Source organism: Ruditapes philippinarum, unplaced genomic scaffold (genome assembly GCF_026571515.1).
Source record: "Ruditapes philippinarum isolate M1 unplaced genomic scaffold, ASM2657151v2 ctg3128_1_1_1_1, whole genome shotgun sequence".
Taxonomy (NCBI): domain Eukaryota; kingdom Metazoa; phylum Mollusca; class Bivalvia; order Venerida; family Veneridae; genus Ruditapes; species Ruditapes philippinarum.
The window spans coordinates 99,921-112,493 of record NW_026866287.1 but is presented as its reverse complement, the minus strand read 5'-3'; the positions used below and the strand labels follow the sequence as shown (position 1 = coordinate 112,493).

Here is a 12,573-nt window from a genome sequence, read left to right as displayed (position 1 = left end):
TACTTTTATTAAACTAAAATGAAATGTCTCTAAAAAAAGCACATAAATTCTTTTCTTAGTATGTTCATTATTCAAATATGAGAGAAAATAGTCATTAATATTATATTAAAAGATTTTTTTTTTTTTCAATTTGAATTCATTTCATCTGATGGTGAAGATATGTTTTATATATCTGTAAACAGACACTGAAAGTAATTTTAATCAAATATATATTTAATTAAAAGAATTCAGATTAGTCTGAGGGCTCTTCGTTGGTAATTTAACACCAACATTTGAATTTTGTTATGTAGCCTTTTAATATTACATATAAGAACATGTCATCTGGTGTCAGATATATGAACATGTTATCTGGTGCCAGATATAGGAACATGTCATCTGGTGTCAGATATATGAACATGTTATCTGGTGCCAGATATAGGAACATGTCATTTGGTGTCAGATATATGAACATGTTATCTGGTGTCAGATATAGGAACATGTCATCTGGTGTCAGATATAGGAACATGTCATCTGGTGTCAGATATAGGAACATGTCATCTGGTGTCAGATATAGGAACATGTCATTTGGTGTCAGATATAGGAACATGTCATCTGATGTCAGATATAGGAACATGTCATCTGGTGTCAGATATAGGAACATGCCATCTGATGTAAGATATAGGAACATGTCATTTGGTGTAAGATATAGGAACATGTCATCTGATGTCAGATATATGAACATGTCATCTGGTGTAAGATATAGGAACATGTCATTTGGTGTAAGATATAGGAACATGTCATCTGATGTCAGATATATGAACATGTCATCTGGTGTCAGATATAGGAACATGCCATCTGATGTAAGATATAGGAACATGCCAATTGGTGTCAGATATAGGAACATGTCATCTGGTGTCAGATCTAGGAACATGTCATCTGGTGTCAGATATAGGAACATGTCATCTGGTGTCAGATATAGGAATGTTTCAGTGTTCAGATGCTCTGTTACAAGAACAAGAGCATAAAGCTAAACACTTAGCTAACTCAGAGATGAGCTTTTGTCATGGCAGTGTGAGCATTGTTGTTAATATCCACAATTTCTTTACACAACATCTCTTCTTTAACCATTTGATGGATTTTGATCAAATTTCACAGAAATAATCCTCAGGTAGTCCTCTACAATAGTTAACTACACATTTCTGTCTTATCTTGTGAAAGTACAATGCCAAGAACTTAAATATTTAGCATGTAGCAATGCCTGTTTGCCTGTACAAAACTGGTATTAATCCTGCCTCTGGGTCACTTGATTTATAAATTTTGAAATATAGGAAATGCATAACTTAATGTGTAAAACTTATACATCGCCCTGAGAGTAAGCCTTAAATATTTTGCATGTAGCATCAATTTGTTCTACAAAAGTTATATTAATCATGACGTTCAGGTCAAAATTGACCCTAACCAGGGTCTTTCAAATAGACCTGACTGTCATGATTAATTATAACTTTTGTAGAACGAATTGATGCTACATGCAAAATATTTAATATTATCACACACAGAAATACATACAAAGACTGTAAGTACATGACTTTGTAATTAACACTTGTAATACAAGTTGATCAGCAATCATCATCATGTATATATGGAGAAGTTAGCCACTAAGTTAGTACTGGCATAGGATCATGTAATACTTGTTCCTTAACGGTCTGCAGGTTTAGATAGTAATCTGGTTAATGACTGAAATAAACTTTGAACAAGCTAAACATTCAAATGATTTTTTTTTCAGCCTTACCACCAGTGATGGTACCTAGAAGTACAGAAATACCAAATAAATTACCAGAGCTGGAGAATTACGCCACAACTGTACCAGAAAACACAGAATTTCCCACAGGCCTTAGTGAAAACTTTTCAATACCAGGTATGTTTATAGCAAAAAAAGATTGTAAGAAGCCCAGTGGTGTTTCTAAAGATCATAGAGGGGCACTGGTGGCTTCAAATGTTAAACATGGAAATCATTGTATCTTTTTGACATAAAGGGACACAGGAAATCTTTGTTCACAAGTTAAACTGAGAAATCAACGTATTATCTTAACAATATGTGGCACAGGAAAGTCACAAGTTAAACTGGGAAATCACTGTATTGTCTTAACAAAATTGGGGCACAGGAAAATCACAAGTTAAACTGGGAAATCACTGTATTGTCTTAACAATATGGGGCACAGGGAAGTCACAAGTTAAACTGGGAAATCACTGTAGTGTCTTAACAATTTGGGGCACAGGAAAGTCACAAGTTAAACTGGGAAATCACTGTATTATTTTAACAATATGGGGCACAGGAAAGTCACAAATTAAACTGGGAAATCACTGTATTATCTTAACAATATGGGGCACTGGAAAGTCACAAGTTAAACTGGGAAATCACTGTATTGTCTTAACAATATGGGGCACAGGAAAGTCACAAGTTAAACTGGGAAATCACTGTATTGTCTGAACAATATGGGACATAGGAAAGTCACAAGTTAAACTGGGAAATCACTGTATTGTCTTAACAATTTGGGGCACAGGAAAGTCACAAGTTAAACTGGGAAATCACTGTATTATTTTAACAATATGGGGCACAGGAAAGTCACAAGTTAAACTGGGAAATCACTGTATTGTCTGAACAATATGGGACACAGGAAAGTCACAAGTTAAACTGGGAAATCACTGTAGTGTCTTAACAAAATTGGGGCACAGGAAAATCACAAGTTAAACTGGGAAATCACTGTATTGTTTAACAATATGGGCACAGGGAAGTCACAAGTTAAACTGGGAAATCACTGTAGTGTCTTAACAATATGGGACACAGGAAAGTCACAAGTTAAACTGGGAAATCACTGTATTGTCTTAACAATATGGGGCACAGGAAAGTCACAAGTTAAACTGGGAAATCACTGTATTATTTTAACAATATGGGGCACAGGAAAGTCACAAGTTAAACTGGGAAATCACTGTATTATCTTAACAATATGGGGCACAGGAAAGTCACAAGTTAAACTGGGAAATCACTGTATTATTATAACAATATGGGGCACAGGATAGTCACAAGTCAAACTGGGAAATCACTGTATTATTATAACAATATGGGGCACAGGGAAGTCACAAGTTAAACTGGGAAATTACTGTATTATTTTAACATAGAGAGGACAGAAATCTGCAGTAACTGTAAAACAGACTTGACAAATAATTTACATTCAGTGCTACATTCTTCAGGTGATAAGCATCTAATTTGCTAAAAACCATTATTGAAATGTTAACATATTTTCCTTTCCTAAAGAATGGAAAATTTATTTGTTTCTGAGGCATAATGTGCCATTATCCAAAACCCGCAAGTTAGATATATATCTAAAGTTGTACCAGTAATTATGGCTTTATAATTTACACACTGATATTTATTAATACAAAGTACATGATATCGCTATAAACGATAATACAATTATGCCATCATTTTTCCGAAGTTATTTTCCTTTTTTTTAACACTTTGAAAATAGAACCCTGGCATGGTTAACTTATTCTGGAAGTTAGATGTATCTTAAATTCCTCATAGCAATTTTATTTATAAATGTTAATGATATCTCCCATATTAGGAGGGAACATACCTTGGATGGTCTAGAGTTGGGAGTCCCAAGGTCAAGGTCATCTGTCCTAACACAAGATTTTTACACTTCACACTTATACAGCCTTTATTTTGGGCCAATGACCTTCATATTGTCTAGGATCATACCTTAGGTGGTCCTCTAACTTTAGATCAAATTTGGTGTCACTGGGGTCAAGGTCAAGGTCTTGCATTTATATATATTTTTATATATATTTGATAAATTTTTATTTGTAAGTTCAATATTTTTTAACTTCATTAGCCAACATTTTACTTTTGCAATAACAAAAAGTCATTAATCTGTCAAGTTTCACAACTGTCAGTTAACAAGTTAATATTTTTAGCAATTTTTCCTTACATAATTTAGTGAATGGGTACCTTTTTCTGACAAGAATCTCGGCAGTGAGCATGTGTGTATACTAAACACAAAAAAAAACTTTTTGTTTATTTATAAATCTTTTTCTTTGCTAATTCCTACAAAATCCAGGCTTTTGTTTTACTATATGTCACTGAGAAAAGTTGAGCACAATATCTTGTTGACAGCTCTTGCTTATTGATTAAACTTAGGAAAATGAATTATTGCAATATATTATATTTTTCATCATAATTTAGCTAATATATACAATGTATATATATTATTGAAGAATTTTGTGCAAATCATTGCTTCCAGTGAAATTAATATTTGTCATATTTTTATTTTGTTTATTTAATAAATATTAATTTTAAAGGCACATGTCTCAAACGAAGGAATATTAACTTCTTTAGAAAGGGAAAATATGAATGTTAATGTTAGATACTTGTTATATGAAGAAAGTAGCACTAAATGTGATATACGTGGTCAAATAAGCAGCAAAATGTAAACCAAATACATGTATTAATACTTTGACTTCCACACAATTTACTTAAATCACTATAAATATTAAAACCTAAAAAGCAACAGAAGAAAAAGATGGTTCAGTAAGTTGGCCCAATAATGAAATTAAAAGAGCTTTTCTGGGGCATAACGGGCCTTTAAGAAATTCTAAAAATAAGGGTTGTAATAGGTGTGTAATTAAAATGTTGAAATGTTGTAAACTGTTTATTTAATTAAAATTTTAAGTTTCTAATACAGTAAGATATATTTGAAGCTCACCTGGGCACAACATTGTCAAGGTGAGCTATTATGATGGGATTGAGCTATATACAATTAATTTGGATTTTAAGACTTTGGTAGGTCACCACCAATGTGTGTATCAGTGCTTAAAAAGATGCATGTAGTATAATTTAAACTTGGTCCTGTTTTGACATGACTTTAAGAAAGAAAAATAACCACAATAAAAATTTCTTGTGTCCTGGACATAAATATCCATAATAAAAGTTTTTCTTGTGTCCTGGACATAAAGTAGAACAGGGTGACACACAATACTCAAAGAGAAAATTGTTTTTTGATTACTTGTGTTGAAAACAGACAATATGCCAGTAGTCTCCCTTATATTATTGATGACACCAGGGGGAGCTGTTGAAAAATAAACTATTTTTTCCCTCTCTTTTATCAATATTTTCACAGATCAAACATAAGCATACATGAAAGCTGAAGGCAAATTGACAGGAAAACTTGTTATTGCTCAATTTTAGGTGCTGATAAAATACCTAGAAGAATTGTAGTTACTCTTTTTAAACATGACCTATTCATTGTGAAAGTCTTATTGAGCTCTTTGCCAGTTGAATAATTAATAGTGCATCTACCTACCTGTATGTATAGTGCACTTGATCTTATATAAAGCCTTTTAGATATGTTATTCTTACCGCCATGTTTTTTCATTTTTACCAAAACATTTTATTTCTATTTTTTGCTAAGCGTATTATTGTTAATGGTGGCTTGTTGAGATTTCTTACGTAAAATGTTGTTTATTAGCTCACCTAAGCACTAAGTGCTCAGAGTTGAGCTTTTGTGATAGTGGTGTGTCTATCATTCATTGTCTGTTGTTGTCCACAATCTCTTTAAACAGCAACTCCTAAACCTCATTCTTTTTTTGGAATTTGCTGAAATGTATATTTAAGCATGAACTTATATATTTTCTCATAATGTAACACAATTTCTCACAAGACTAATATGACACCAGACAATAATACTGCACCCCAGGATAGATTTAATCAATTTAGTTTAATTGTGATAAAAGTTCCGGTCAACTTTTGTAACTGACGTAGAACTGGACTTTCATACAGAGAACATGGTCTTGAACCAAGTTGGATTTGTATGTGTAATTTGTATGTGTAATCCCTTTATTTAGTTATACAAATTTATTTTAGTTCCTTTGTGTATAAGCTATAAGCTTATTGAAAAAAATCTTGCACTTATTACTGGAACCAACTAGTACTAAGCATTGAATGTTTTTGTTCTAGGATAAAACAGCTTGCCCAAAACTGGGTCTAAACCAGTGGGGACAGCAATCCTTCGATTACATAAGTCCGAGGTGTTAACTTTGTCATACGGACACTGAACCCTTTATTTAGAAGTAGACATTTAACCATGGCACACCTACTATCACCTGTAGCAGTGCAAGATGAACTTTTAGTGGAATATACTCTGATGATACTTCTGTTGCATTTGCTGTTAATATATTATTTCATTTATGATGCTCTGTAGGGTGATTTAGATATTTCATAGGACTCGGAAATTCTGTTGATAAAAAGTTCTAGTTTGTATGGTTTTATAATGCCGATGTGAACACATTTCTGGTCACACCTTGGTGTTCCATTCCTTGATAAGTGTATATCTAGTAATTACCAATTTCAGCAATAATCAGCTATAAAGAAAAAGAAAAAAGCCACACTTGAAATTAAAAAAACCCAAAACCTTGTTAAGCTAGGCTTATATAATTTCATCTTGTTTGAATTGTGTCATGTATTTGTTTAAAGAAGCAATCAAACTTTATCTCACAGAAAGTTGATAGTTTTAGTAAGGTGCCTACTTGTGCTACAATGAGATGCTTGTAAGCCATGTCCTCTATCAGTAAAGATCAGTTAGGTTGTCATAACAGTGTTGATACTTAATTCGAAACCAAAAAAAAAAAGAAAGAAAGAAAAAATTTGCTGGTTACATTTCTGCGTCATTATATAATGATTGTAAAGTTGCTGGGTTCTAGACACAAAAATATTCTGCTAACAAGTTCAACCCCTTCCCCCACCTCCATGGAAAAAACCAATACAGTTTTTCTTTTACTTTTTTTTCCAAATTAAAAGAACCTTACAGACTTAAGTTCTCATAGCCAACTGTTACAATTAAGGTTATTTTTAATATCCAGCAATTTTCCTGGAAACAAAATTCATCTAACGTATATGATAATCCCTTTCATTTTGAAATAGAACAGTCTAATGTAGTGGAAGGAAGAATCTATTTTAGTATAACAGGGTGAAGAACAAGTGAAAATGGAATTACTATTGGCACATATGTGAGGTTTTTATCTGTATATATTTTAAAATTAGTGTTTCAAATCAGATTAATCACACTTCCAGGTATTATTTACAAACTTATACATATTATTCTATAAGTGCTCCAACGCTTTTTCTGATCTTTTTTTTTTCTCGGAACTTTTTTTCCTTAGCTGTGTCACTGTAGACATTTGTATATAGATCGGGTCAATGAAACCTTGGTATATTTGTCTTGTATTTTTCTCAGTTGATGGCAAAAATCAATACGTAGATAAATAGCAGCTCTCTTCATTTGCTGTATATAAGTAAGTATGGTGAAGTGGAGAGCTGGGAACCAATAATATTACCTACATGCATTAAGTAGGTAAGTTTTTGCTATTTTTAGTAACGCATAGGTCAACTATTGGATTCCGAGTACAGTCTGGAAAGCAGCAGACATACATTGTTGACTGGTTCCAGTACATTACTGTGTCTGTCTTTCAATCTGCGTATAAAAAACTGAGACACAGTCTGGATTTTTTTTACTGATGCAGTAGGCCCTGCAGTCAAAATGCAGGCACACAGATTTTTGTCGATATTTGGAAAATTAGAATTTTTACGGATACTGTTTTCTGATTGGTGGAAATTTGGTGAATAGATAAAACGCACCCTTCAAAAGGCATAGTGTGTCGTATATTTTACTAAATCGGGTTTCGGTCACTCGTAAGTTGTTGCCGACAAACGGAATTAAATTTAAGACATTATCGTCCATTTCTAAGGAGAAAATAAGTGATAATACGTCTTATAGATAGTGCTGGTAGATACCTATAACATTAATCCGGAGTTAATTACATATTGTTTACCGTTCACATAGTTTTGTTCCTTTTTTTCTGCGGGGGAATAGTTATTTGAGGCAGTAAATATGGATAAAAACAGATTCAGTTTTAAATTTTGTGAATTTTAATGAAAGCAGGTTTGGAATTGTATTTTTATCTGTTATTTTTCATAAAAAGTTTCATAAGTTTCAGAATATCTTAAGTAGATTGAAATATACTCTAAAAATTTGTAAACGGAATAGTTTCAGTTTTTGATCCTATTCCTGTAACTCTTGCTTTTGCATGAAATTGGTATATAACATATAAAAGTTCTAAGAATTTTACTTAAAATAATGCAGCATATTCATTCCTTTGAAGAAAAAAAAGTTTACATAGATTAAAAAATTATTTTGAATAAAAATCTTAAAATAAAATTGAAAGTTCTTAGCACTGACCTTAACTTTTGAAACAGTTAAACAAACAAAAACACTACTTATTCTGTACTTTGATAAAAAATAGTTTCTGTAATGTTAATTATAAACATTGTGGTTTATTTACTAGAAAATTAAATTTTGGCAAACCAAAATATTTTTTGTTTAAATATTTTTATTTTCACATATTTATATTTTGACAAAATCCAAATCTAAGATGAAGTAAAGTGGATTTATTCAGTGTTGGAATAATTGAAGTTTTGTCTTAAATTATTATGATTAAACGAGGTGTTCATTTCTGTTTTGTCTGGAAATATAGCCTGGAAGTATATGTTTAAATCCTGATAAAATTCAAAAGTTATTGGCTCAAAAATTTTTGTCAGAATTATGGTTTTATGTTATTTTGCAAAAATGGAAATTGTTAAAGGCTGTCTGGAAATATGGTATAAATATTTAACTGAAGAAAAATAATTTCAAGAAAGAGTAATATAAAATTCTTTCCAGAATATGAAGCGTTAACATGTCTTAAAGTATCAATTGAAAATGAAATATCATATATATTGCGGCATTCGCTCTTCTAGAACATTTTGTTAACACATGATCCAAATTCTGGAGACTTTCAGGGCCTTATTCCAACTGCCTAACATGCAGTTGGTTAATTCTAAACACAGGTTGAGCTGCTATTGGTTAAATTTTAGTCTGCATTAGCCAATCAGAGACATGCGTTTAAGTCATATGACTTGATGCATAATGCCGCTGTATCGATTTGAAAAAATATTTTGCCGGAGTTTGAAAGAAGTCACATATATTGTAAAATATGTAATGAAGGAAAGAAATGTTTTAAATTGAGAAACAATAAGGGTATATATATGTAATAAGTAATTTGTTTATGTGAGCCAGCTCTTATATGCATGTTGTTTAAACAGCTAATGTTCATTTTGTCTCTGAAATTATGTAAAATAATATGAGAAAATAGGAAATTAATTAAGGATAAAAAAGGTCAAAGCAATGTATATTCTAATACAATACAATATAATACAATATTTATCATCCCATAATTTCAATGGCACAAACATTGTATACATATTTAGGTACACTACTGTATTGTTTTATTTTATAAATGAAATATGTACATAGTAGAATATCAGAATAATTGACAGGACTGAAATAACAAATTGTACAGAATTTATAAATTACAAACTTGCCTCTCAAATAGATTATATTTAATTTACAAATTGATATTTAACATTCAATGTAACAAGAACTTATTTTAAGGAGCACATCTCTCTAGATGAGTTAATATAATATTTCAAAAATTTGAACCAAAAGAAAAAATATATCAATAATATAGGAAATGTATAAACATTCACAAACCATTAGTGAAATGTTTAATTTACCTTTTATTATTGTCATATATCTAAACTTTTACTAGCAGCGTAATTGGTTATATTTGCATATTTTGACGCAGGTTAGGTTAGGTTACATTGTCCATAGTTAGATTCAATTTCTCTGCAAAATTTTTACAAGCTTTTAAACAATTGTTTAATCTAAGTTAATGTAAATGTAAAGGCATGCATTATTTCTATATTTATTTAAATATCACCTTCAGATTAAGTAGTAGGATTTAATAAATAGTGAAATTCATACTCAACATTGGGAAGTAGACATCACTGCCAAAATTATAAGCCAGTTACATGTATATATAATTCTATTGAAACCAGAACATAGATAAATTTTGACTTATTTTGTAAGATTTGTTGTCTCCATTTCCAGTCACATGAATGATTCATCTAATTCAGGACTGTTATTTTAATTTGAATTAAGAATTTAAGATCAATATTGTTAGAGTATTATAAAATTTCAATATGGCTGGGTATCATCTTTTATTAATAAAAGTTATTATTAAAGTATTTATTATATTCAAGAGATTTTTTGCTTCCTATTTTGTTAAGGTATGTTTAGCAAATTTAGACATGAATTTGTGATTAGGTTGAACAGAATAAAGATTTATTTCAAAACACATGTGCAACATTATTAAACAGAATAAAGGTTTATTGATATATAAATGTATAGCTTAATTTAACAGAATAAAGATTTATAAATATATAAATGTGTAACTTAATTTAACAGAATAAAGGTTTATGAATATATAAATGTGTAACTTAATTTAATAGAGTAAAGGTTTATGAATATATAAAATTGTAACTTAATTTAACACAGTATAGGTTTATGAATAAATAAATGTGTAACTTAATTTAAAGGAACTCCACTGAGGTTTATAAGCCTAAAAACATAAAATTTTAATTTTTCACATAGATAAACATGAGCACTTAAAACAGAAATGTAAATAAAATATAACCAAGAAATATGCAAGAAATACATTGAAAATTATATGTTTGTGCTATTCTCAGTCCAATTTGAGTGAAAAGCGTTTAAACGCTTTTCAATTTTGGGTCATTTTTCACTATTATAATAAATATTCTGGAAAAACGTAGGGAGCTAATGATCTGAAATTTTGCACATACCTTATTAGTATAGATCTACATCAAATGGAGTAATACGGTATTATCTCAAAAAATTATTTCTAGTCCTGTCATGTCAAAAAACCTCAGTGGAGTCCCTTTAACACAATAAAGGTTTATGAATATATAAATGTGTAACTTAATTTAAGAGAATAAAGGTTTATGAATATATAAATGTATAACTTAATTTAATAGAATAAAGGTTTATGAATATATAATTGTGTAACTTAATTTAACAGAATAAAGGTTTATGAATATATAAATGTGTAACTTAATTTAACAGAATAAAGATTTATGAATATATAAATGTGTAACTTAATTTAACAGAATAAAGGTTTATGAATATATAAATGTGTAACTTAATTTAACAGAATAAAGGTTTATGAATATATAAATGTGTAACTTAATTTAACAGAATAAAGGTTTATGAATATATAAATGTGTAACTTAATTTAATAGAGTAAAGGTTTATGAATATATAAATTTGTTGTTTTGATGCAAAAAAAATAACCACGAAGGCCTTAACGGCCTTCGTGGTAAATTCCTTTGCATCAAAACTCCAAACCGGTGTTACATAGCCGATAAACACTGCTAAGACCGATATTACTTCCTAAGTTTAAATTTTTATAGTTACATACAAATGTATAACTAAAGTGAACAGAATAAGGATTTATTATTATTTATATATGAATAATAACTTATAATAAAGATTTATTTACATATAAAATGTGTTTATCCTAATTTATTTAGATATAAATGTGTCTAAACTGTTTTTAACAGAATAAAAGTTTATTTAGATATAAATCTCATTTTAAAACACAAATAATAGAAACTATTTTCTCTCTGTCATAACATAAGAATTCCATTAAATAAGGAGGGAACAATTAAAGAAATAGGAAATTCAATTACTTGAAACCTACATACTGTATCCATGGAAAGTGCAGAACTCTGTAGACTTGACAATTTTCTATATTTGAGCCGTGTCAGGACAAAACCAACACAGCTCATTTGTACTATTAACTCTGTTATCTCCTTAAAGGTAACTTATACTTTAAGGTGATTATGTAATAGCAGACTTATCCAACTTCTTAAGTTTATATTAAGATATTAAATGAATAGGTTATTATGTATGATGATATACGTTAAAGAAGCCTGTATTATCCCTACTGCCTAGTATGATTATGTAACTATATATTAAGATTTTGTATGGTCCATTTAGAGAAAATTTAAAGACTCTATTCACTGTGAAGTAGAAAGTTTCAGACTCCTTCACCTCCCCAATACCCCTACTCTTCCCTACTACCCCCTCACTTCCCCAATACCCCTTCACCTCCCAATACCCCTACTCCTCCCCAATACCCCTTCACCTCCCCAATACCCCTTCACCTCCCCAATACCCCTACTCCTCCCCAAAACACCCTCACCTCCACAATACCCCTTCACCTCGCCAATGACCCCTACTCCTCCCCAAAACAACCCTCACCTCCCCAATACCCCTTCACCCTCCCCAATACCCCTACTCCCAAAAACACCCTCACCGCTCCACAATACCCCTACTTCTCCCTAATACCCCTTCACCTCCCCAATACCCCTATTCCTCCCCAAAACCCCCTCACCTCCACAATACCCCTTTACCTCCCCAATACTCTTACTCCTTCCCTAAACCCCTTCTCCTCCCCTTAACCCCTTCTCCTTCCCTAAACCCCTTACTCCCTTAACACCTTCTCCTCCCCTAAACCCCTCTTCACCTCAATACCACTTCACCTCCACAATACCCTTCACCTCCCCAATACCCATTCTCCCCA

General features: G+C 31.1%; 1 protein-coding gene across 18 annotated transcripts in view; it reads left to right on the top strand.

The window, feature by feature from the left end:
- Positions 1-12,573, top strand: part of LOC132731996 (mothers against decapentaplegic homolog 3-like) — a 64,965-nt gene that overhangs the window by 16,909 nt on the left and 35,483 nt on the right. For all 18 annotated transcript variants that reach the window (XM_060718313.1, XM_060718309.1, XM_060718305.1 and 15 more), the window contains one exon: positions 1,763-1,894. In XM_060718313.1, coding sequence (XP_060574296.1) covers positions 1,763-1,894 — 132 coding nt within the window. The remainder of the gene's footprint in view (positions 1-1,762; positions 1,895-12,573) is intronic.